We start from the raw sequence: 20,589 nt of genomic DNA on the forward strand, positions 1-20,589 counted from the left end.
TAGTCATCGTCCTGGACATAACCAGATCTCCCCCTCTCCCCTTCGGCTCCCTGCTGCCCTGGCAGGTTCATCTGAATCCGTATCACGTCCTCCAAAGGCGGCGTGGATTCAGCCGGATTCTGTGTCGTCACTGGGACGCAGGGAGGCTTAATTTCATCTGCGCACTAGGATTTTCGCTTTTGTCTCTGCTGGTGAATGTGTGACACCGTGACGCTTAAATACAGGAGGCGTTTGGGGAGAGGGCAGTTCCCCGGGGCGCTCCTCCGGGGAAGCCCAGTTCTTTGCAGACGGCTGCTCCAGATGCGCACCGGCTAGATTGCGCTGAGCTGCCACAGCTGAGAAAGCCAGTGTGGCCAGCAGCTCAGACAGGGAAGCCTGGAAGAATGCAGCTCAGCTTGGGATGCTTCTGGGGACAGAAGATCCATGATTTACCTTTGTCACCTTCTTAGCAGTAGGTTCAGGTAGGTAGCCGTGCTGGTATGGACAGAACAAATCTGGAGTCCAGTCCCACACCATTGGCCCCTGAGCCCCTCTCCCATGAGAACCGCCACCGACTTGTCCATCCTACAGGGCCGTCAGTATGCTACGGTTAAAATGGGATGTCCTCACCATGTTTGTTCCATTATGTTACGGTTCTCCTGTTATGACTGTTCCAATATTGTTCAAATTATCATGTTATCTGTACTGTTTTGCTCTCTCCAGGTCCCCGTAAACCGCCCTGAGCCTCAGGGGAGGGTGGTATATATAAATATAATAAATAAAGCTGATAAAAACATTATTTCGTTGGTCTTAAAGGTGCCACTGGACTCTGCCCCACAATGTTCCTGGGTCCCTTGAGAAAAGGGATCCATCTTAAAGGATAGCCAGGCATCTTCCTATCCACTGTGTTCAGTTTGGGGCATCCCAGTGGAAGAGGGATGCAGACAAACTGAGGAGGGCAACAAAGATGGTGAGGGGTTTGGAGACCAAGACGTTTGAGGAAAGGTTGGGGGAGCCTGGTCTGTTTAGCCTGGAGAGGCGACGACCGAGAGGGCATCTGATAACCATTTTCAAGTATTTAAAAGGCTGCCTTAAAGAGGATGGAGCAGAGCTGTTCTCTCTTGCCCCGGAGGGACGGACCACAACCAATGGGATGAAATTAATTTCAAAAGAGCGGGGTCCTTCCCTGCTTTCCAGCTGGAGAGCTGCCACGGCTTGAACCCAGGCGTTGTGGGGAAAACGGTATCAAGATCGCGCTGCTGGAATGACCAGCTCTGCCAGGCCTCTTCCGAAAACACCGGATTGCTAATGGGCGATTCTCCTTAGCTGCTGGTGTGGCTTCTCCCCTCTCCTTTTGTCTGTCTCTCTGCACCCCCCTCCCCTTTTCCCTCTGCAGGACTGACTCACTGCTGCAGCACACCCGGCTGAGATGTGAAATCCGAACGAGGCGATCCATGAGCTGGCAAGGGAGCGTGGCCGTCACGTACCTCCCTTTGGCAATTCCGGCCGGCCCTGGCCCTCTGCAACGCCCCCACTCCCGCCCCGGGGAAATCCACACACACAATTCCTCGGGTTTGGAAGGGGCGATGCTCTCGGATCCTGCCAGGCTATTGGAGGCTGCGGCGTGAAGGGGAGGGCGAGAAGGCAGATGACTCACAGAAGTTCTCAATGGTCCAAGGCTCACCACTGCTGAGCTAAGGCTTCATCGGGTGCGCGGAGGAAGCCCCGAAGGGAGGGGAAAGCCGCAGTCGTGATCCGAGCTCTCGCCTTGCTGAGAACTGTGCTTCTCACCTACGAAGAACTGGAGGCTGTCTTAACAGGCCCACTCTATTTCTCTCCCCCCCCCCAGAATTGCATGAAAATTGCTGCCCCCCCTATGCCACTGGCCAGAGGTCGAGCATGATGCGCACCATGCGCCCTTCCCGGCTGATGCAGCACGCATGCCTTTGGCCCTTGCTTTTCTCTCACACTGGAAAGAACACTTTTAAGCAGCAGCTGCACTCTGCAGAGGTTAACCCCGCGTGCGAACGCTGCATTCAAAGGCTAAGGTTTTAGGCGGGCTCGGCTTGGGTTCTCCCCCCCCCCCATTCACCACAGGTACGTTGAGCTGCTTGGTGAGGAGGGTTGGATGGCCAGGTATCTACCCCCAAAATACCAGTATATCCAAGACTCTCCCCCCAAGAAGGTGATCGGGATAGGACCAAACCTGCTTCAGGCCACGTTCTGTGGGTCAGCCGCCCTAAAGAGGCCAGGGTGTTTTGCAAAAACCACACACTCTGAGCCAAATCCCTGCTCTGTCTGTCCAGGGTCATGTTGAGCCCATTGCTATGTCTTAGCAGAATACCTCAGAAGCTGGCTAGGAAGATAAAACTGAGGACTGAACGAGGTTGTGAGCCCACAATTTTCTTAAGGTGCCGACGGGCTCCAATCTAACTGGTAATCAGCACATCACTTTGGGTGACCTTGGGCCAGTCGCAGTCCTGTTAAGAGCTGTTCTCACAGGGCAGTTCTGCCAGAGCTCAGTCCCCGCTACCTCACAGGGGAGAGGAAGAGAAAGCGATTGTAAGCTGCTTTGAGCCTCCCTCCAGGTAGTGAAAAGTGGAGTACAAAAGGAAAAAAATAGCTGCTCTTTTTACAGCATTCCAGTTTCCTTAGGAGGTGGTGGATTCTCCTTCCTTGGAAGTTTTTAAGCAGAGGCTAGAGAGCCCCCTCACAGAAAGGCTAATTCTGTGAATTTAGAGGCAGAAGGGATTGTGTCCATGCTTGGCTCTTTCTTGCAAGCCAAGGGAAATGCCGACACTTTGGCGTTGGGAGGCAAAGTTCTTCCAGGCCAGAGATTCTCTGGGTATGGAATTGTGAATTTCCTGCATTCTGCAGGGGGTTGAATTGGATGACCCTGGAGCACCCTTCCAACTCCAGGATTCTGAGATTCACAAAGGTGATTCAGACCCCATTCACTACCTTCCCCACTCTTTGACACATCTCACCATCAGACTTCCTGGTGCAGAAGTACCTGGCTGTACGTCCCAATATGTAATTCTATTGATAGTAGCGCTCCCTCCCACCTTCTCCCAGATGGCAGACTGGAATGTAGGATCCTGCTTGCGAATCTGTGGCTGGGGGGTGGGGGTCGTATGGCTGCATAATACAGCAAGAGTTACTTTGTCAAGTGTCCTTGGAGCCTCACCTGCCTGACCACGCAGGTGTTCCGGCACAAGGGATGCGCCTTCTAGCCCAGGGATGGCCAGTGTTTTAATATAGACAGTTATTTCCCTACCACCTGGTGGGGATAAATTCCCTTTGACACAATTCCTGTACCCGCAACCGGCCAAGAGGGACTTAGAGGGAACATCAAGGCACACAGCACCCATGCCTTGCATGCTAGTGGCTGCATCTAGCGTGTTGTGAAACGGAGCCGTTTAAAGCCCCATTACGGAAGCCAGGTGAGTGCAAAGGTCGCCCCTCCCTCCCCTCCACTTCACACAAAACGCAGGCCCCTTTTACAATGATGTAGTGGAGGAAATTTTATTACCTGGAAACGCATAACTGTGAAACCCGACACCGGGTGCACAACTTGGATGCCCGGAGCATAGTATATATTTTTTTCGTTTTTGATTTTTGTTTTTTTCTCACCACTGGGAACACAGGAGTGCCTCAGACGGTTTCGTTGTTATTTGTAGAAACACAGAACAGTCTCAACACTCCAATACCAAGACACGACAGCAATTTCGAGAATCAACTTACAGCCAAGGGTTTGGTTGGTTGGTTGGTTGGTTTTTTTTTTTTTTTCTCTGCACTTTAAACAATTAACCCCACAGTGTATTTATCTACCTATATATGAGATTAATATATAGAGAGAGAGAGAGCACGGGGAAATGGGGGGAAATCGTTGCTCCGTTATGGATGAACAAGTCTTATAAATAAAACATCCAGTGAAGAGAAAGAGAGAGAAAGAGAAAAGAGAAAAAGTTACAATTCTAGTTCATATTTATACATAAAGTTCTCTAATGGCATAATGGAAGAAAAACGCGCACGTGAGCTGCCTCTCAAGTCTCCCGAACGGAGGACTGAGAGGAGCCCACCCAAGCTGGTGGGTTTTTAATATCGAGGTACACACAGGACAGACAAGTCACAAACATACTGCGCATTTACAAGAGGTCAACTACCAAACTGATGATGACAACTGTACACGTGGTATAGAGAGAGAAAGAGAGAGAGAGACCACTTCTGTTCTGGAGCTGGGCTTTTTTGTTTTCCAATATTTTCCTTTTTTTTTTTTTTTAACACACGCGTCGCATTCGGTGGCAGCGTTAAATTACTTGGACTTTGTGGAGAGGATGAGGGCCACGATGAGGCCGTAGAGGCCCAAGACTTCGGCGAAGATCAAGATCAGGATCATGCCGACGAATAACCGGGGCTGCTGCGCCGTCCCCCGCACGCCCGCGTCGCCCACGATGCCGATGGCGAAGCCCGCGGCCAGGCCGCTCAGCCCCACGCTCAGGCCGGCGCCCAGCTGAAGGAAGCTCCTGCGGAGGAGAAGGGAGAGGGAAGAGTTAGCCTGGAACGACACGATGCTCATGCAAGGAGGAATTGCCAAGGGAGTTGGAAGGGGCCTCCTGGGTCATCTAGTCCAACCCCCTGCACTAGGCAGGACACTCACACCCCAATTGCTCATCCACAGTGACCAGGACTCTGTGCAAGAAGTTGACACCCGAGACCAGAACCATGTTATTGGACATAGAACTGGCGAGTCGACCTCTTCACTATACAGATGTTCTTGGGCAGTTCAAGGCACCTTTCAGTGGTGGGCACTGTCTCAAAATGGCTGCCACAGGAGGCGGATCCAGCCACAAAATAGCCCCCCAGTTCACCTTCCGTCGCAGGACGGAGATTTTTGTGGTTCTGTGGCTGCGAAAGACACGCTTTTAAGAAATCTGCACCGCCAATCAGCCGCCGGACCTGGCAAAAGCTCTACTTAGCACCGTCCTCTTTCTAAAAGGGAAAACTAGCTGGACTGAGCCCTTCGACTGCAACCACGGCTGCTGGAGCCGTCGTGGCCAGCTTCGTCCTCCCCGGACCAGCGAGAGCAGCCAAAGTCCCTGGCAAGCTACAAGTCCTCATCAAAGTTTAAAGCCGGTTGGGTTTCAACCCGTTTTTAGGCTCGCGGGGGTAAGAGAATCCGTGTGTGCAGCTGTGGAGTGTGGCCCGGGGATTGGTTTACAGACATGCTTCAAATTAAGTTATCCCTGAATAATTCAGGACTTGGCTGCCGCAGTGCCATGTCGCCGTTGTTACATATTTACACGTCTTGCCTCGTCGATCGGGGGGTTTAGGAGCAGCTCGGTAGGGGGGAAAAGCGCACACACACACACCCTCCAAACAAATCTGCTTCAAATATGCTGGCCAGCTGCCATGGATACCAAAGGAGCCTGTTTGGCACATCAGAATGGTGTGTGTCTGTGTGTTATCGCCATCCTGTACAACAAGCCACGTTGGCTTTGTGTCTCTCAACAGCAGGCTCCATTTGCCGCACAAAAAATCCCCTCTGCAAATCCATTTCGAAGCCCACCGGCGGTAAGAAAGGCTCCGGCATGCTCACTGCGGATTTCGGACTGCCTTTCGCTAGCCCAGCTGTTCCCAGGGTGGCTGGTGGTAAGGATCCTAAGTTCCCGGTTTACCATCCTTTGTACAAGGTGTGGACTTCAGCGATGCTCCTCCACTGGCCTGGAGTCTCCGAACTATGCTGCGTCCTGGGCAGAACTGCTGCCCGGATAGAAGGTGAAGGGGTGGTTCTTGCTTCAGGGAAGCCCGGCCTGCTCAGGCCAATATCCCATGGCTTGCAAAAGGGCCAAGTTGGGCTTTAGAACTATTCGATTCTCACAAGATGCCTGCCGCTTTGAAGGGGCAAAGTAATTTTTGGCGTGACGCAAACAGCGCTCAAGACGAGAAAAACAGAAATCAAGACGGCGCGTACGTTTCCGTCCCCCAAAGTTGAATACTTTTGCAGAGCCAGCTCTTGCTGCAATTCCAGCTCTTGGGGGTATGGCTCTACCAGCCCAGCACATTGAGCCACCGGGATTTTCGCCCATTCCTCGAGTCCAAATGGCTCCAAATCCCTCATGGTAGATAGGTAGGGCTGGTGAACAGGAATCTGCAAATTATGGCGCTGATTCTCCTTTGGATTGAGGCCTGGGCTTTTCAGGACATTCCTCCCTTTTTCTGGCCACCATCCCATAAAGCCCCACTCTGTGGAGTCTATGGCTTAAACTAGCCAGTTTGGTGTAGGGGTTAGGAGTGCAGACTTCTAATCTGGCATGCCAGGTTCAATTCTGCGCTCCCCCACATGCAACCAGCTGGGTGACCTTGGGCTCGCCACGGCACTGATAAAACTGTTCTGACCGAGCAGTGATATCAGGGCTCTCTCAGCCTCACCCACCCCACAGGGTGTCTGTTGTGGGGAGAGGAAAGGGAAGGCGACTGTAAGCCGCTTTGAGCCTCCTTTGGGTAGAGAAAAGTGGCATATAAGAACCAACTCTTCTTCTTCTTCTTCTTCTATGGACAAATCCTCCCATCTCCACTATGGATTTTTGCAGCTCCTCCAGGGTTATCCTTTGTTGCATCTCTGATTAATGCCTTCCTTGGCCAGTCTGGGAGTTTGGGCCTTTTCTTGGGAGAGATGCCATATTCTTCCCATTTTGTTAGAACGGATTTCATGCTGATCCGTGGGACACGCAAAGTTTGGGGATATTCGTTTATGACCCATCCCTGATCTATGCTTCTCCGCAACGCTGTCTCTGACCTGTTCAGCGTGCTCCTTGGTCTTCACGCTGCTTGCTTGGTGGTGCTGCAGTCAGTGGCCCTTCAGAACAGGTCTATTTATACCAACAACCTGTGGCAGACCATGTGCCACTCAGAATCAGTTGATTAGTAGTTGTTAATTCCCTACATTCTGTAGTGGGTTGGACTGGAGGCCCTTCCAACTCTATGATTCCAATCACATGAATTGTGAAGTGGGTGGACCAGATTTTATTTAGTGGTGTCCTAGCGAGGGGGGGGGGGGGATAAATACGTTTGCACAGGCATGATTTCTGATTTTCTGAGTACCGCTTGTTCCGCAACAAAAGACAATTTTGCCCCTTCAAAGTGGCAGGCGTGCTGTGAGAATCAAAAGGTGCTAATCCCCCACCCTCAACCCAACTTTGTTCCAGGTTGTAACGTGACAAAATCGGGTGAATATTTTTTGCAAGCCGGGTGGGTATTCGGGTTGCTCCAAAACAGAAACAAAGTGGCACCTTGAAGATCGATGAATTTTTGTGCCATTATTGTTGGTCTCAAAAGAGCCACAGGATCAGAGCCCTGTTCTGCTGCTCACACCAACGCACACCCAACTTGCGTGCCCTGTGGCAGAGATGTCAATGGGTGCGTCGATGTAAGAGACTTTTGATGCACCCAATGACAAACGGGAGAAATGTTATAAATACTTAAAGGGACCGAATTATTGGAAACTGACAGCAGCAAGATTGCAACAATGGGCGACTTTAACAAGGTTATTGACGACAAGCTAGAGAGGAAATCCACAACTTCGAGAAAACACACAGGCAGGAAGTTATCGGGAAGTTTCAAGGAAGTTCTGGAGCTACAAGACGTATGAAGAGTCCATGACCCAAATTCGTTGGAGCGTTCTTTTTATTCTAACAGACGTAATTCATATTCCAGGATAGATAGGTTCTGGGCAATGGAAAACTTACTTTCCAGTTTGAAGACAGTTGAATATAATAAAATAATAAAGGGGAAGATGAGAACAACCATTATTCACAGACTCAGCTCCCCAAGCATGGCTACATCTTAAGACCACGCATTACTCTGCACATGGACTGGTCCCGCACCACGTGGCTGCAGCCAAGGAGGATAGAGAGCAGGGGTAGTCAACCTGTGGTCCTCCAGATGTTCATGGACTACAATTCCCATGAGCCCCTGCCAGCAAGCGCTGGCAGGGGCTCATGGGAATTGTAGTCCATGAACATCTGGAGGACCACAGGTTGACTACCCCTGGGGTAGAGAACCAACCAGGAGAATTACTCTGCACATAACTCTTGCCCGCTGTGGACACAAGACGGCCCAGTTGGCCATGCCGTGTAGGCCAATTTTGAGCCCAGCCGCCCCAGCTCCCTTCTGGTCGAGAAGCTTACTTGTATAGTGTGATGCCAGCTTCGAGGGAGGTGGCGATGAGGACCGCCACTACCAGGCCGTAAATTGCTATAATGCCCGCCATGACCACGGGGATGATGGACTTCATGATCAGCTCTGGCCGCATGACGGACATGGCCGCGATCCCTGTCCCACTCTTCGATGTGCCGTAGGCGGCTCCCAAGGCTGGAAGGGAAGGGGAGAGAAAGGATACCGGTTAGTTCGGCAAAGCCGACAGCAGGATGGGCCCCCCGTGCCTGCAGATCGGGCGGCTGGCGCTTTCTCCCCCCCGCAGGGCTCAAAATACACAAATGCTGGCAGGGGCTCCTGGGAATTGTAGTCCATGGACATCTGGAGGGCCGCAGTTTGACTACCCCTGCTTTAGACTGTGAAGCAATTTCTGGAATAACCCTGGAAGTGAGGCCAGCTGGCCACGTCTCCCTGCCACGCCTCCGGAATTCACATGTTTACACTGGCATCCTAGCTCATAAAATAAAACACTTGCTAAATAAGATGTTAGTTTCATTTTTGAGTGGGAGTTTCATTTCCGCCTGAGCAGAACAAGAGAGCCTTCATCTCAGCGGTCGTAAAGCCCACCACGCAAAGCAGGATTTCTCCTGGGGGGGGGGAGGATCTGTGGGTTTTGGAGAACACCAGAAACTTTAGGAGATATCCGGGCAAGGGGAAACCTGGGAAGAGACAATTGGCCAAACTTTAGGGATTTCCGGGCTAAAGAGTAACACCGTTTACAGAATCCCCACACTGTATGAAATGCATTTCTGAGCAAGATTAACGGGATGCTGAAATCACGCTCCTTCCTGGTGCCGCAGACCACAGCCCCAAATAAGAGCACTACGCGCCATGCTCTGCTCCTTGCGTGCAAAAGCTTTCCCCGTACCAGCACCCAAAGGCTGCAGCTAACCAGTTTACCCTCCGTTGTGGGCCGTGTGCTGTGGAGAAAGCGGCCACATCAGACGAACACCGGAAGAGCTGAAACCAAGCGCTGCCTTGATGTGGCATCCAATTCTAGGTTCAAACACTCTCAACCCAGGGAGGATCGACTGTTTAAAGTCCAGCCTCCGGCACAGACCAAACGCAAACGCCCCATCCCTGCCCCTTGGGAGTCGACAGCTGTGCAGCAGGAGCAAAGGTTTCGAAAGCACAGGTCAATCTGCAGCTCGACGGGCCTCGGCTTGTTTACTTGTCAGTGGCTTTAATCCTCAGACGTATTTACCTTTAAGCAAGGCACCCCCCCCAGCGGGCGTTTGCCCCTACTAAAACGAGGCTGCATTTTCATCTGGACGACCGGGCCGTTCCACCTTGGCACCACAATGTCCAGGGGACTGGGGGCAAAGCTGTGCTACGCTTCCTGCAGCTGTTGAATACATCCCAGCTTGGATTGGAGACCTTCTCCGCACACAGCCGAATTCTGGTCTGCATTTCGGAAAGGGCGCTGGCTGGGCCCAACAGCATGGGTGGCAGAAGACTGGTGCAGCAAGAAAAAACTAAAGGAAGGCCAGAACAAGGCTCCCCACCACACCCCCATGTTCTCCACTTCCTTCCGCCATGGGACCCCCCCCCCAAGGCCAATTCCCCGCCAGGCCCGCTGACCAGATCCCACACACCAAATTTAGATCCAGCAAGGCTGCTGCAGACTCTGGCCTTCCGAAACCCCGTGAATGACGCCTGTTTCATTTCACTCCTAGAGCATTGGGGGTGAAGCTTTAACACAGCACCAACAGGGAGAGGAACATGGGCTTTTCTCGTCATTAAAAGAAAAGAAGAGGCATGTGCTGGGCAAAAGTTAGTTTTTCTTTCAGCCAGTCTATTTATGGGTTTGATAGCTCTCCGAGATGTCCATGGACCACAGCCCTGATAAAAGCTGTTCTGACCGAGCAGGCATATCAGGGCTCTCTCAGCCTCACCCACCTCACAGGGTGTCTGTTGTGGGGAGAGGAATGGGAAGGAGATTGTAAGCCGCTTTGAGCCTCCTTCAGGTAGAGAAAAGCGGCATATAAGTGCCAACTCTTCTTCTTCAGTAATATCAGGGCTCTCTCAGCCTCACCCACCTCACAGGCTGTCTGTTGTGGGGAGAGGAAAAGGAAGAAGATTGTAAGCCGCTTTGAGACTCCTTTGGGTAGAGAAAAGCGGCATCTAAGAACCAACTCTTCTTCTTCTTGTAAGCTAGCGTTCTCTCCTGTGTCTAGTTCCACTGAGCGACGTAGCTCTACCGAGCTGTCAGGGGCGCCTGGCCTGCAGGGAGGTGGCAAATTTCCGGAAAAGAAATTAAATTTGGCAGCCCATCAGAGGCAACGACCACGTCACCCAGCTAGAGGCAAAAGTCATCATCTCTCATTGTGGGAAAGCAACGCAAAAGACATTCCGAGTTTACATCCGAGAACTTTTTCGTCATTTCACTTACTCCTGGCCTTCCTCCCCAGTGCGGACGCAGCGTGGCCTACGATGTCCTCTCCTTCGTTCCACCCCAGTGACCAGTTCACACATGGTAAGGAGCCAGAGATTTACTTCAAGCATCTCCGTACAGGTACGCCCAGTGGGATTTCCTGCTACAAGGGATCCAGGAGATACCTGAATGTGAAGCAGGCCCCCAACTCCATCCAAACTGTGCTCCTTTCTTCTGCAAGTTTGGTTAGTGGGGGCCACGGTCAACGAAAGGCTGGTAGGGGCAGAGGTTCTGATGCTTGCTGACCCTATTTGAGCGCGCCAGCCTCTCAGAAGGACCCCCCTAGGTATTCAAAGCAAGCTGCAGCAAACTAGCAGGCAAGGTTTTGGTGTGTGCTTCTGAGATCCCGATTTAAGTCAGGATGGCTGCAAGGAGGAATGTGTATCGCAGGGGAGATTCTTGGGAAGCTGTGACTTTTTACAAGCCAGATGCGGGAAGCCACCTTAAGAGGCGATCAGCTGGGGCACGTTCCTGGAGGGACGACACCGGGCAGTCCCATCAAGCCTGAAGAGGGGGGAAAAGATGCATTGTGTGCAACATTCCAGCTCAGGACAGCCGGGGAAAAGCCAAAGCATCAGCCCAGGCCTGGGCCCACAATCGAGCAAGGGTAAGGAGCAGGCAACCCCCCTGGCCAGGCAATGCCGTCGGCCCAGCCGACTGGCACAGGCCTGCTTGTGCAATGGGCTGCTGGCCGTTTTAGGGAACTCCCACAATGACTAACTTAAATGGCAAAAGCATTTCAAGGGCAACAGCAAAATGGCTGCACTCAGCAGGCCAGAAGGGCCACGGCCTCTGCAGCCGGCCTGGTTTGCAATTCTTGGGAAGCCCGAAACAGGACTAAAATCAAGATGAAACTGGGCAAAGAACACTCTTCACAGCCAATTCTGAACCGCTGCTACGAGTCTGCGTAGCATTTGTGCATGCCAGAAGGCCCCTGCATCATTATGAATGTTGCCATTTAATCAGTGGGATTTAGCGCTCGTTCTAAATCCTGACTTTTTGCTTTCAGGTTTTCAAGTTCTCAAGTTTCCCTGAGGGTGGATTTCGAGCCTCCCTTCTCTGCACCGCCTCCCCTGATCATAAACAGCCCCCGTTTATACTCTTGTCGGGAATTTGGGCCTAAAAAGGTCAAGGTATCCCCTGTGCCAGCACCGGGTCATGTCTGACCCTTGGGGTGACGCCCTCTAGCGTTTTCTTGGCAGACTCAATACGGGGTGGTTTGCCAGTGCCTTCCCCAGTCATTACCGTTTACCCCCCAGCAGCAAGCTGGGTCCTCATTTGACCGACCTCGGAAGGATGGAAGGCTGAGTCGACCTTGAGCCGGCTGCTGGGATCGAACTCCCAGCCTCATGGGCAGAGCTTCAGACTGCATGTCTGCTGCCTTACCACCCTGCGCCACAAGAGGCTCATAAAATATAGGTCGATCGAGTGACCAGAGCAAGGCTCGATCGATCAAGTGACCGAGTCCCAAGTCTGTCTTGGTGGGCCATGCCGTTCAACGACACTGTCAGCTGCGAGAATAACTTGCTGGCGCTACTCTCCCAAGCTGTTTGCCGCCTGATGGGCAGCCTCAATCAGCCGAACCAGACTGCGAGGGGCTTATACATTCGCAATCTGAGTCAGAGTCCCTTTATTGGCCTCTGAAATCGAAGCAGAGGCTCGGCTTTCTAACGCAAGCTGTCCTGGCGACCCCTTGCATAACACGGTTTTGCCGAGGGAGCTCTCCTGCTCACTGCTCCGTAGAGAGTCACCCACACGCCCACAGCGCTATATAAAAGCCGCTGCAGAACGCTGACAATATCTTCCTTCTTCCAAGGCCCGGTCATCCTGCTGGGACAGGGGACACACCCGGAAAGCCGGTTTAGCGGAGGACATTTTGGCAGCTGTGTTGCTAGTCCTCATGCCTGCCGAACAGGATCTCCCGTAACTGGCCCAGCGCTGACCTTCCAGTGTTGGAGACGGAGAACTGTGCAAGAAAGGAACGCACTGGAGGGTCCCCACTTCTCAGCATCTGCACAAAGCACACAGGCCAGGCTGCAAGCAGTCTAGCCCCAGGTTACTGGAATTCGGAGGGGAGCCGAGAGAGAAGAGATTTGAATTCCAGCAGTCTAGCACCAAGGGTGTTTTTTTTTTCATATGGGAGGGGTTCCTTCCAGCAGTTCTGTGGCCTGATAATTGAGATGCTTTCTCCGAGATGCGTTCATGAATCCCCGCAAGATTTTGTGGAGGGATAGCTATTTTGGGAGACACGGCGTGAACGCCTGAAAATTCACAGGTCTGAGGAAGTGTTTCAACTAGCGTGTCTCAATTCTCAGTTGCAGCCTTAAAAACGGAAAAGCGGGTTTCTGTCCCTCTTTTGGCACCCGCGCTCCTCAAGCCTTAGGGCCAACGACAAGGGCAGGCCCGCGTAAAGCGAATTGCAGTAGTCTAGGGCATTATTTGACCATGCTAAAGACCACAGTTCTGAATCGTTGGAAAAGTGGTTTTTTTTTAACATTTCATTATCGCAATCTTAACATTGTGCTTGTAATTTTGGGGTATTAATGATTGTTTTTTGGGGGGGTTAAATTGCTATATGATGTTTTAGTGTTAACCGCTGCGAGCCAGCTTGCTGGGAGCAGCGGTATACAAATCTAATTAACAAAAATAAACAGTTTTCCTAGAACGCCAAAACGTGCACGACTTTTCTCGTGCTTCACACCCATCCAAGTGGTAGAAGCACTAGCGCAATATAAATGTTTGACTGCCAGGTTCTGGTCTTTGTCCTCTAGAGCAGGAGTGGCCAAACAGTGGCTCTCCAGATGTCCATGGACTACAATACCCATGAGCCCCTGCTGGCATTGGTATTGTAGTCCATGGACATCTGGAGAGCCACCCCTGCTCTACAGGAAGGAGCCTGAGCGTGTTGCCAGCGAAAACACAAAGCAGGCTGGTCCTGTCTGCTTCATTCTTCTTTTGAGCACCTCGGAGCAGAGCCTGCGGTTGGTCATCAGCCAGAAGTCGGTATCACCTTAACCACCAGCCGACACCCAGTCATCAGGACACAATGCTTCCCTTCAACGAACTCCTCAATCAAATGAGTCAGCCATCTCAAGAACGAATGAGCTACGGCCATCAAGGCGACCGAGTTCAGCAAGGACGGCCGTCCTCTGGAGAAGCCAGGGTCTATAATGACCCAAGGATTGTACAACTCTCCTAGAATTAAAAAAACAACAACACCCACCCTAGAAATCCATTCCTTCTCCAAGGCCACGGCCCAGGAGACATGCAAAAGGATATGAGTTAAGGCTGAAAACCAGCAGCCCAGATTTGCCAGCTAAAAAACAGCTCAAAGTAACTGGTGTGCCTGAATTTATGACGCTCCCCCGGTTCTACTTTGCTGGAGAAGTCTTCAACACCCCTTTTCCTAACACCACGCTGGCAATTTTGAAGCCGCCTTCCACGCGCAACTGAAGACAAGCCTGTATGACAGCTCCTCTAGACCAGCAGCTCAAAGCAAGGGTGTGTCCACGTTACTCTAATGGCAGAGGGAGACTTTCTCTGGAAAGCAAGGAAGTTTCATGAGATGCTTCCAGCTGAGTCAGACCGCTGGTCTATGAGTCAGATCACTGGTCTTATCAAGTTCTACTGACCGGCAACAGGACTTCAGGAAGGGTCTCGTGCAAGAGCTCCCTGGAGTACAAAGCATCCGGCCAGCCATGTATGTAACTTCTCAAGGTTTTCTCTGCGGGCCAGGAAAAAGCTGGGACAGGTGAGGCCCTCACCGGCATGGTCTTCCGAACATGATTATGCATGACAGAGAGTCTCTAATGCAGCCGTAGATGCAGGAAGACCAAATGCCCTCTCTGCCAGGGAGACCTCTGGCTGACCTTGAGCGCGTCACCCTTCACCCTGGCCTACCTTCTAGGGTAGGTTTTCTCAACCAGGGTTCTGTGAATCCCTGGGGTTTCCTGACAGCCCTGGAGGGTTTCCTGAATGGGTGGAAGTTAGTTAAGATTCCGTATATTTTTAAAACTCGTTAATTGGGCGATAGGTCAGTATATGGTCATGTCGACCCGCCTACCCTTCCCAAAATGGCCAATTGCGCCGCACCTGGGGTTCCTCAAAGCCTATAGAACATATCTGGGGTTTGTCAATGGTTAAAATGTTGAGACAGATTGTTCTCCCAAGTTTAGTATCGAGTCCCGGCTTGCAAGGAACATTCACCGAGCTGCTAGAGACAAGTCAGAATTTCTACCAGAACTTCTAAACGGAGCCAGGATTCCCAGGCAGCTGCTGTATATTTAAAACACTGCCAAGTGTGAATTTTCGGGGTGGCCCAATAGCATAATATAGCCCCCCAGGAACCGGTTTAGCGTCCAGCAAGCTGCAGCCCCTCAAAATAGTTCAGTACACTTCGCTACTAAAAATTTACAGGATTCGGTGACTGGCCTAGGACCCATTTGGTTAAGGACCAAGGGTAGACTCTTCCCAATTCTTTGGTAGCTCTTGACACAAAGTACAGATTACTGGTACAGAGATACCGAGTTGTATTGTATTTATCTTTTGGGACAAACACAGCCCGACGACCCAAAATAACAAAATCGCACGCAAATAACGCAAACAGTTAATCCCACAACTCTGATGTGATAGCTGGCATTTCTGGCAGGACGATGCTGCCTGGTGTGATTAGGCCTTTCTTACAAGGCCTCTTGTTGGAGCTATCTGGGAGCAGCTTGGCGGGCGTGCACACAGGGGGACGTTACAACGGCTTTTTATCGGCAGTCTGCTTGGAGGCTGCTCGCTTGCTGGAGCGATTTCAAGGTGCCAAGGCCCTTTGAAAGCTATAAGACAGCCTTAATGCCCACGTCCGCACTTCAAAACCCCAAATCTTCCAACAGCTAACTTGGACGTAGAATCCTAGAGTTGGAAGGGACCTCCTGGGTCATCTAGTCCAACCCCCTGCACTATGCAGGACACTCACATCCCAATCGCTCATCCACTGTCACCTGCCACCCCCTTGAGCCTTCACAGAATCAGCCTCTCCGTCAGATGGCTCTCCAGCCTCTGTTTAAAAATCTCCAAAGATGCAGAACATCTGGCAGTGTGCAATATTTGGAGCTCTGAATTGCGATTTTTTAGTGTATTATGGCATGCAGGGTATTGATACTCGTTCCGGACATAAAAGGTAGTGAAATCCTAACCGCAGGACATCGTCTTACGAAAAGATGAGATGGTAGACCAAACTCTAAAGCAGTGGTGGCCAAATGGCAGCTCTCCAGATGCCCGTGGACTACAATGACCATGAGCCCCTGCCAGCATGCTGGCAGGGGCTCATGGTCATTGTAGTCCACGGGCATCTGGAGAGCTGCCGTTTGGCCACCACTGCCCTAGGCCAGCCTTGAGGCAAAGCGACACATGTTCAACCAGCTTCTGCTTGCTTTCAGGGAAAGCTGTACTTCAACTTTTCAACTAGGTTACTCCATGTGGACCATACAAACAAGGCCTTTTCTATATATTTTTAAATTTTTGTTAAGCGTTTATCGGGCGATACGACCGTTCCCGGCCACCGGGGCGATTCATTTCCGGCTACCCTGCTTCCTCGTGTCCTTTAGCTCACATGGAAAGATTACTCATAGCTCATCCGCACCCGTACATTTTAACCCAGTGGAACAAGGGGGGAAAAATCCCACAGAGGGGATTTCCGCACAGCGGAAGTCACAACGCTCCCAAGTACAGCGGTGACCTTGAAGGTCGAGGAGATCCTTGCACAGAGAGGCAGCTACCGGCCGCCCCAAGGATGGCCGGACAGGACCAGAATGACTCTCACTTGCTGTTTACCATCAGCAGAAGGCGAGGGCCGGGCTCAAGACACGGGTGTTTAGACAACAGCGTTCCAGCGTCTAGCTAGATAGCACAGAGCAAGGCTTGATTCCACTGGTTAACTAAACAGGTCCGACTCCATTGACAAGGAACCGAGGCAGCACGCCACAGAGAAGAAAGCCACAGAGCCGTCCTTGCTCCAAGACTGGCCTGGCTGCATCAAGCCATCGATCTTCAGGTCCAGTTAAGGCCCTGTCCAGGGTGGCTGCCTGCCTGCCTGTGAGAAGCCCTTCCACTGGGAGGATTAGCACGGAAACGCCTCTGTGTGCAGACTGCTAGAATCCCAGCTCAGGTGTGCTAGGAAATACTGACCAATCCAGGTGGAAAACACGTCCCTTGCGATCTGCACACCAACTCTGAAGGACCTAGAGGTAGCATCCTTCCTCCAAACCTTCCTCTTGTCTAGAAATCTAAGGAAACAGGCACGACGGCCAAGATTTCCAAGGCCCCGTCTAAAAGCTCCCACTAGATACTGAGCATGGCTCTCAGCACGTAAGCCAAGAAGGTGCAAGATTCCTACAGACTACGGGGAAAACAACAAAGGCAGACAATTTCAGAAGATGACTTCCCCTGCACAGTGGACTACAACTCCCATGAGCCCCTGGGCAGTCGTAACACCGGCAAGGAGCTGCCGGACTTATTTCGGTATTTCCAGTTCAGAAATGACACAGGCGGTTTCATCCCGGGCATGCTATCTATGAAGATCAATACATGTGCTGTACAATTATCTCACAAAATAGTGGGGAGGGGGATTTTTAAAAGGGGGGGGGGGGCTGTTCAGCAAGTGGAAAAGAGAAAGAACCCAGCATGTGACATGGGAGTTACTAATTGGTGAGCTCAGCACAACATGGAAGCTTGATGGGACCTGCAAATGCTTTATGCATGCTTCCCTCAATAACTGTGACACATGTTAAATTATCTTGGCAGGAAATACAGTGTCCCCGGCCACCTGAGCTTCACTGTCAAAAAACCTTGCAGTTAATGATAAAGCTGCACACCCAGAGCATCACCCACCCCAACAGGGTTCGCCCAGCCACTGTCAAATTAGGTTTAGAGTCGCCAGAGGTGAGCCATAGATGTGGACTTGAGTGTGCCACAGATACCAGCGCAAAAAGAACAGGCTGTGCGGGTTACTGTTTTGCCACAGCTGGTTTTAGCGGAACGGTCTTATTTACTAAGTCGACTCAAAAACACCAACAGAATTTATCACAACTGCACTGCGCAGCCCCGAAGCACACAACTTGCCCTTGGCGAGCTTTAACAGACCACAGTTTAACTTGCTAGGCCCACCCAGAAAGGCCAAGGGCATTTTTGGCATGCAGGTGGCTGGGGATCAAAACCACACACATTTCTTTCGGAGGTCCAGCTGGGGATGCCCTATGCAGAGTGACTCCAACCTCAGCCTGTTTATTTCCCCGCCTCAGATCGAGTCCCACTGCAAGAACTGGGAAACCCACTAGATTTTATTGCAGAATATAAGCTTTTGAGGCCCAAAGTCCCCCTTGGCCAACGGGAAGGGACCGTAGATCACTGAATTCAGTGCTGGGAAAGAGACCTTCGAGCCACACACCCCCACACCCCAATTTCGTTTGGGAGCTACCCTGAGGTCTGAAACAAGGCTGTGGGAAGCAGGCCCAAATCGGTGTATGCAAGGAAAACACCAGGACAAGGGGGGTTTCGATCCACGGACAGCACACCGGTCAAGCCACCAAGCAGGGAGACATTCTTCAATCTGAAAGCAAAACTGTCCTCACACTTTGGTTAAAGCAGGCAAGAACGGAAGAGCGGGGCAGGATAAATCCCCCCCCAGTCACATGGTCGGTCAGGGGCTCTTCCACCAGCTGACTCCTCCATGACGTCACCTGTGCTGTCGCCTCCCCCCCTCCCCAATTTCCCAAGGCTTGCTGGTGGCCAATCCAGTATCCCGGATGAGGCAGCTGGTAGGGACTCGGACGGGGGAAAAAAAACCGAGGCGCTTTGGAAGGGAGAAAAGGCAAAGCTGCAGGGCGGAAACGACAGATGCGGAAGGCAGGAGGACTCTGTCCTGCCCCAGCCGGGCTGGAGCTTCCACCCCCGCCCTGCCTTCCCACCCCAGCAGGCACAGCCCTCTGCAGGGAAAGCCCAGCCCCGAAAATAGGGCAAGGCAGGAACGGGGAAGCAGCGCTCCCTTGCGCAAGGAGGGGAAAGGAGGAAGCAGGCGGCTTCCCAGCAAGGGAGATGAATTCGGATTTGGAAAGGGAGATGAATTCGGTTGGAAAGAGCGGAAAAGCCTAGGGACAGCGGAAGCACCTCGATTGCCTCCGTCTCAAGGGGGGGAAGGAGGAGCACAGGGCAAAACCCCCCAGGGAATTCTGCCTGCTAACCTTGGCGCAAGTCACTGTTCTTAAAATGGCATCTACGGAGGAGAAACACGGATTGGGATCTCATGGCAGATGATGAAGGGCTAGAGAGGAGGAGGGGGGAGATTCAAGCGTTCACTTTAAGCGCCAGGGCCTAAAGCAGGGGGGGGGCCGAACTGCGGCACTCCAGATGCCTGTGGACTACGATTCCCATGAGCCCCTGCCAGCAGGGGCTCATGGGAATTGTAGTACCCAGCCGTTGGGAGAGCCGCAGTTTCGCCACCCCTGGTCTACGTTAAATTAAAAGGTGGGGGTCGCAGTGTCATTTGGCAGGGCTGCAGGGAAGGGGCCATGCTAGCCTTGCAACCCCCAATCTCCATCTTCCTTGCACCCCACTTCCATGCAATGAACATGGATTCCCCACCCCAGTTTTTTTTTTGCACACAATGCAAGTCAGCAGCCCCAGGGATTCCTTCAGCCCAGGCAGGCTCAAGGCTGGGCCAAGGCCAGACATCCCCCCCCCATCCCACTCCACCCCACCGCCATGCCACGCAATGCTCCACCTGGGCGTGCAAGGGAAGCAAGGAAGGGGGCGAGACACCCCAAGGAGAAAGCCCCAGATGCCCCCAGCAGCTCAAGGCCCTTCCCTAGCGAGCGCCCCGCCGCCCACCCATTCCCAGGGCGTTGCATCCTCCCCGCCGCCCAGTTCTCCCAGAGCTCCCCACCGCTCAGTTCTCCCAGAGCTCCCCCACTAAAATTGCAAAAAATAAAGGCGCCCCCCTCCTCACCGCTGAAGATCATGGCCGCCGAGGCGCCCATGACGGCGAAGAAGGGCGCGTACTCCGGCGCGGAGGACATGGCTGGGCGGCGGGGATGGGGAGCTCTCGGAGAACTGGGCAGCGCCTGCTCGCCTCCTGCTGCAAGGCAAGGCAAGGTCCCGGGCAGGGCAGGAAAATGGCGGCGGCGGCGGCGGCGCGGAAAGCTTCTCGGTGGCCGGCAGCTCAGGGGTCGCTTCCCCGAGGGCGAGGCGGGCAGGAGGGCTCGGGAGGAGCAGCCGCAGCAGCCGCGCCGGTCTCCTCGGGTCGTCCAGCCGCTCCGCCTCTGCCCCCGCGGCGCGCTCTAAATACCCAGCCGCCGCAGGACAAAATGGCGGCCGCCGCGGGGTCACGTGGCGCCCGGAGGCTCCGCCCCTTCTCCCCCCTCCCGGCCGCCGCCATCTTTTCCCCCCTGCCCGGCCGCGGGCGGGCCCACTCGGAGAAAAGGGGGGGGACTTTATTATTTTTTTTTAAGGCTTCTGTGCGGATCAAGACGAAAGCGGGTTCGCGCTTTTTGAGAACTGGTTCGGTTGGGGTTCTCTCCGCGTCCGAATAGGGGAGGTGGCTAATGCGGCGTGTTTTTATTTTTTAAACTCTTTCCCCCCCCCTCCGCGCTGCTGTGGTTCAGCCCGCTCGGTTCTCGCCGGGGCTTCCCCCCCCCTTGCTCAGGAGAGCGTGATTCAGCGCTCATTAGCATACGGGGCGTGGCCGGCGAAGCCCAGCCCCCCTTTGGTTTTCTTCCCAGGGCTAGGCTGGGCCGGGTAGCTGAGCCAGCCAGGTGTATGGAAGGGCGGTGTATAAATCTAAAATTAAATAAATATATAAAATCTCGCCCCATGATGGTCTTCCCCCAGAAACATGGCCCCAGTTTTAATGTGATTAAATGGGATAGTCAATTGGCAGGAGATTCAAGCTGGATCCCTCCCCAATATTTTATTTCATT

General features: G+C 52.7%; 1 protein-coding gene across 1 annotated transcript; it reads right to left on the reverse strand.

Moving 5' to 3' along the window:
* Nucleotides 1–3,477: 3,477 nt before the first annotated feature.
* Nucleotides 3,478–19,990, reverse strand: ATP6V0C (ATPase H+ transporting V0 subunit c). The gene is made up of 3 exons (XM_077316300.1): nt 19,620–19,990; nt 8,169–8,352; nt 3,478–4,505 (listed from the first exon to the last, which is right to left on the reverse strand). Exons 1-3 carry the CDS (start codon nt 19,687–19,689, stop codon nt 4,295–4,297), a joined length of 465 nt encoding a protein of 154 aa, XP_077172415.1. The 5' UTR covers nt 19,690–19,990; the 3' UTR covers nt 3,478–4,294.
* Nucleotides 19,991–20,589: the final 599 nt, after the last annotated feature.

This window comes from Paroedura picta, chromosome 17 (genome assembly GCF_049243985.1).
Source record: "Paroedura picta isolate Pp20150507F chromosome 17, Ppicta_v3.0, whole genome shotgun sequence".
NCBI lineage: Eukaryota > Metazoa > Chordata > Lepidosauria > Squamata > Gekkonidae > Paroedura > Paroedura picta.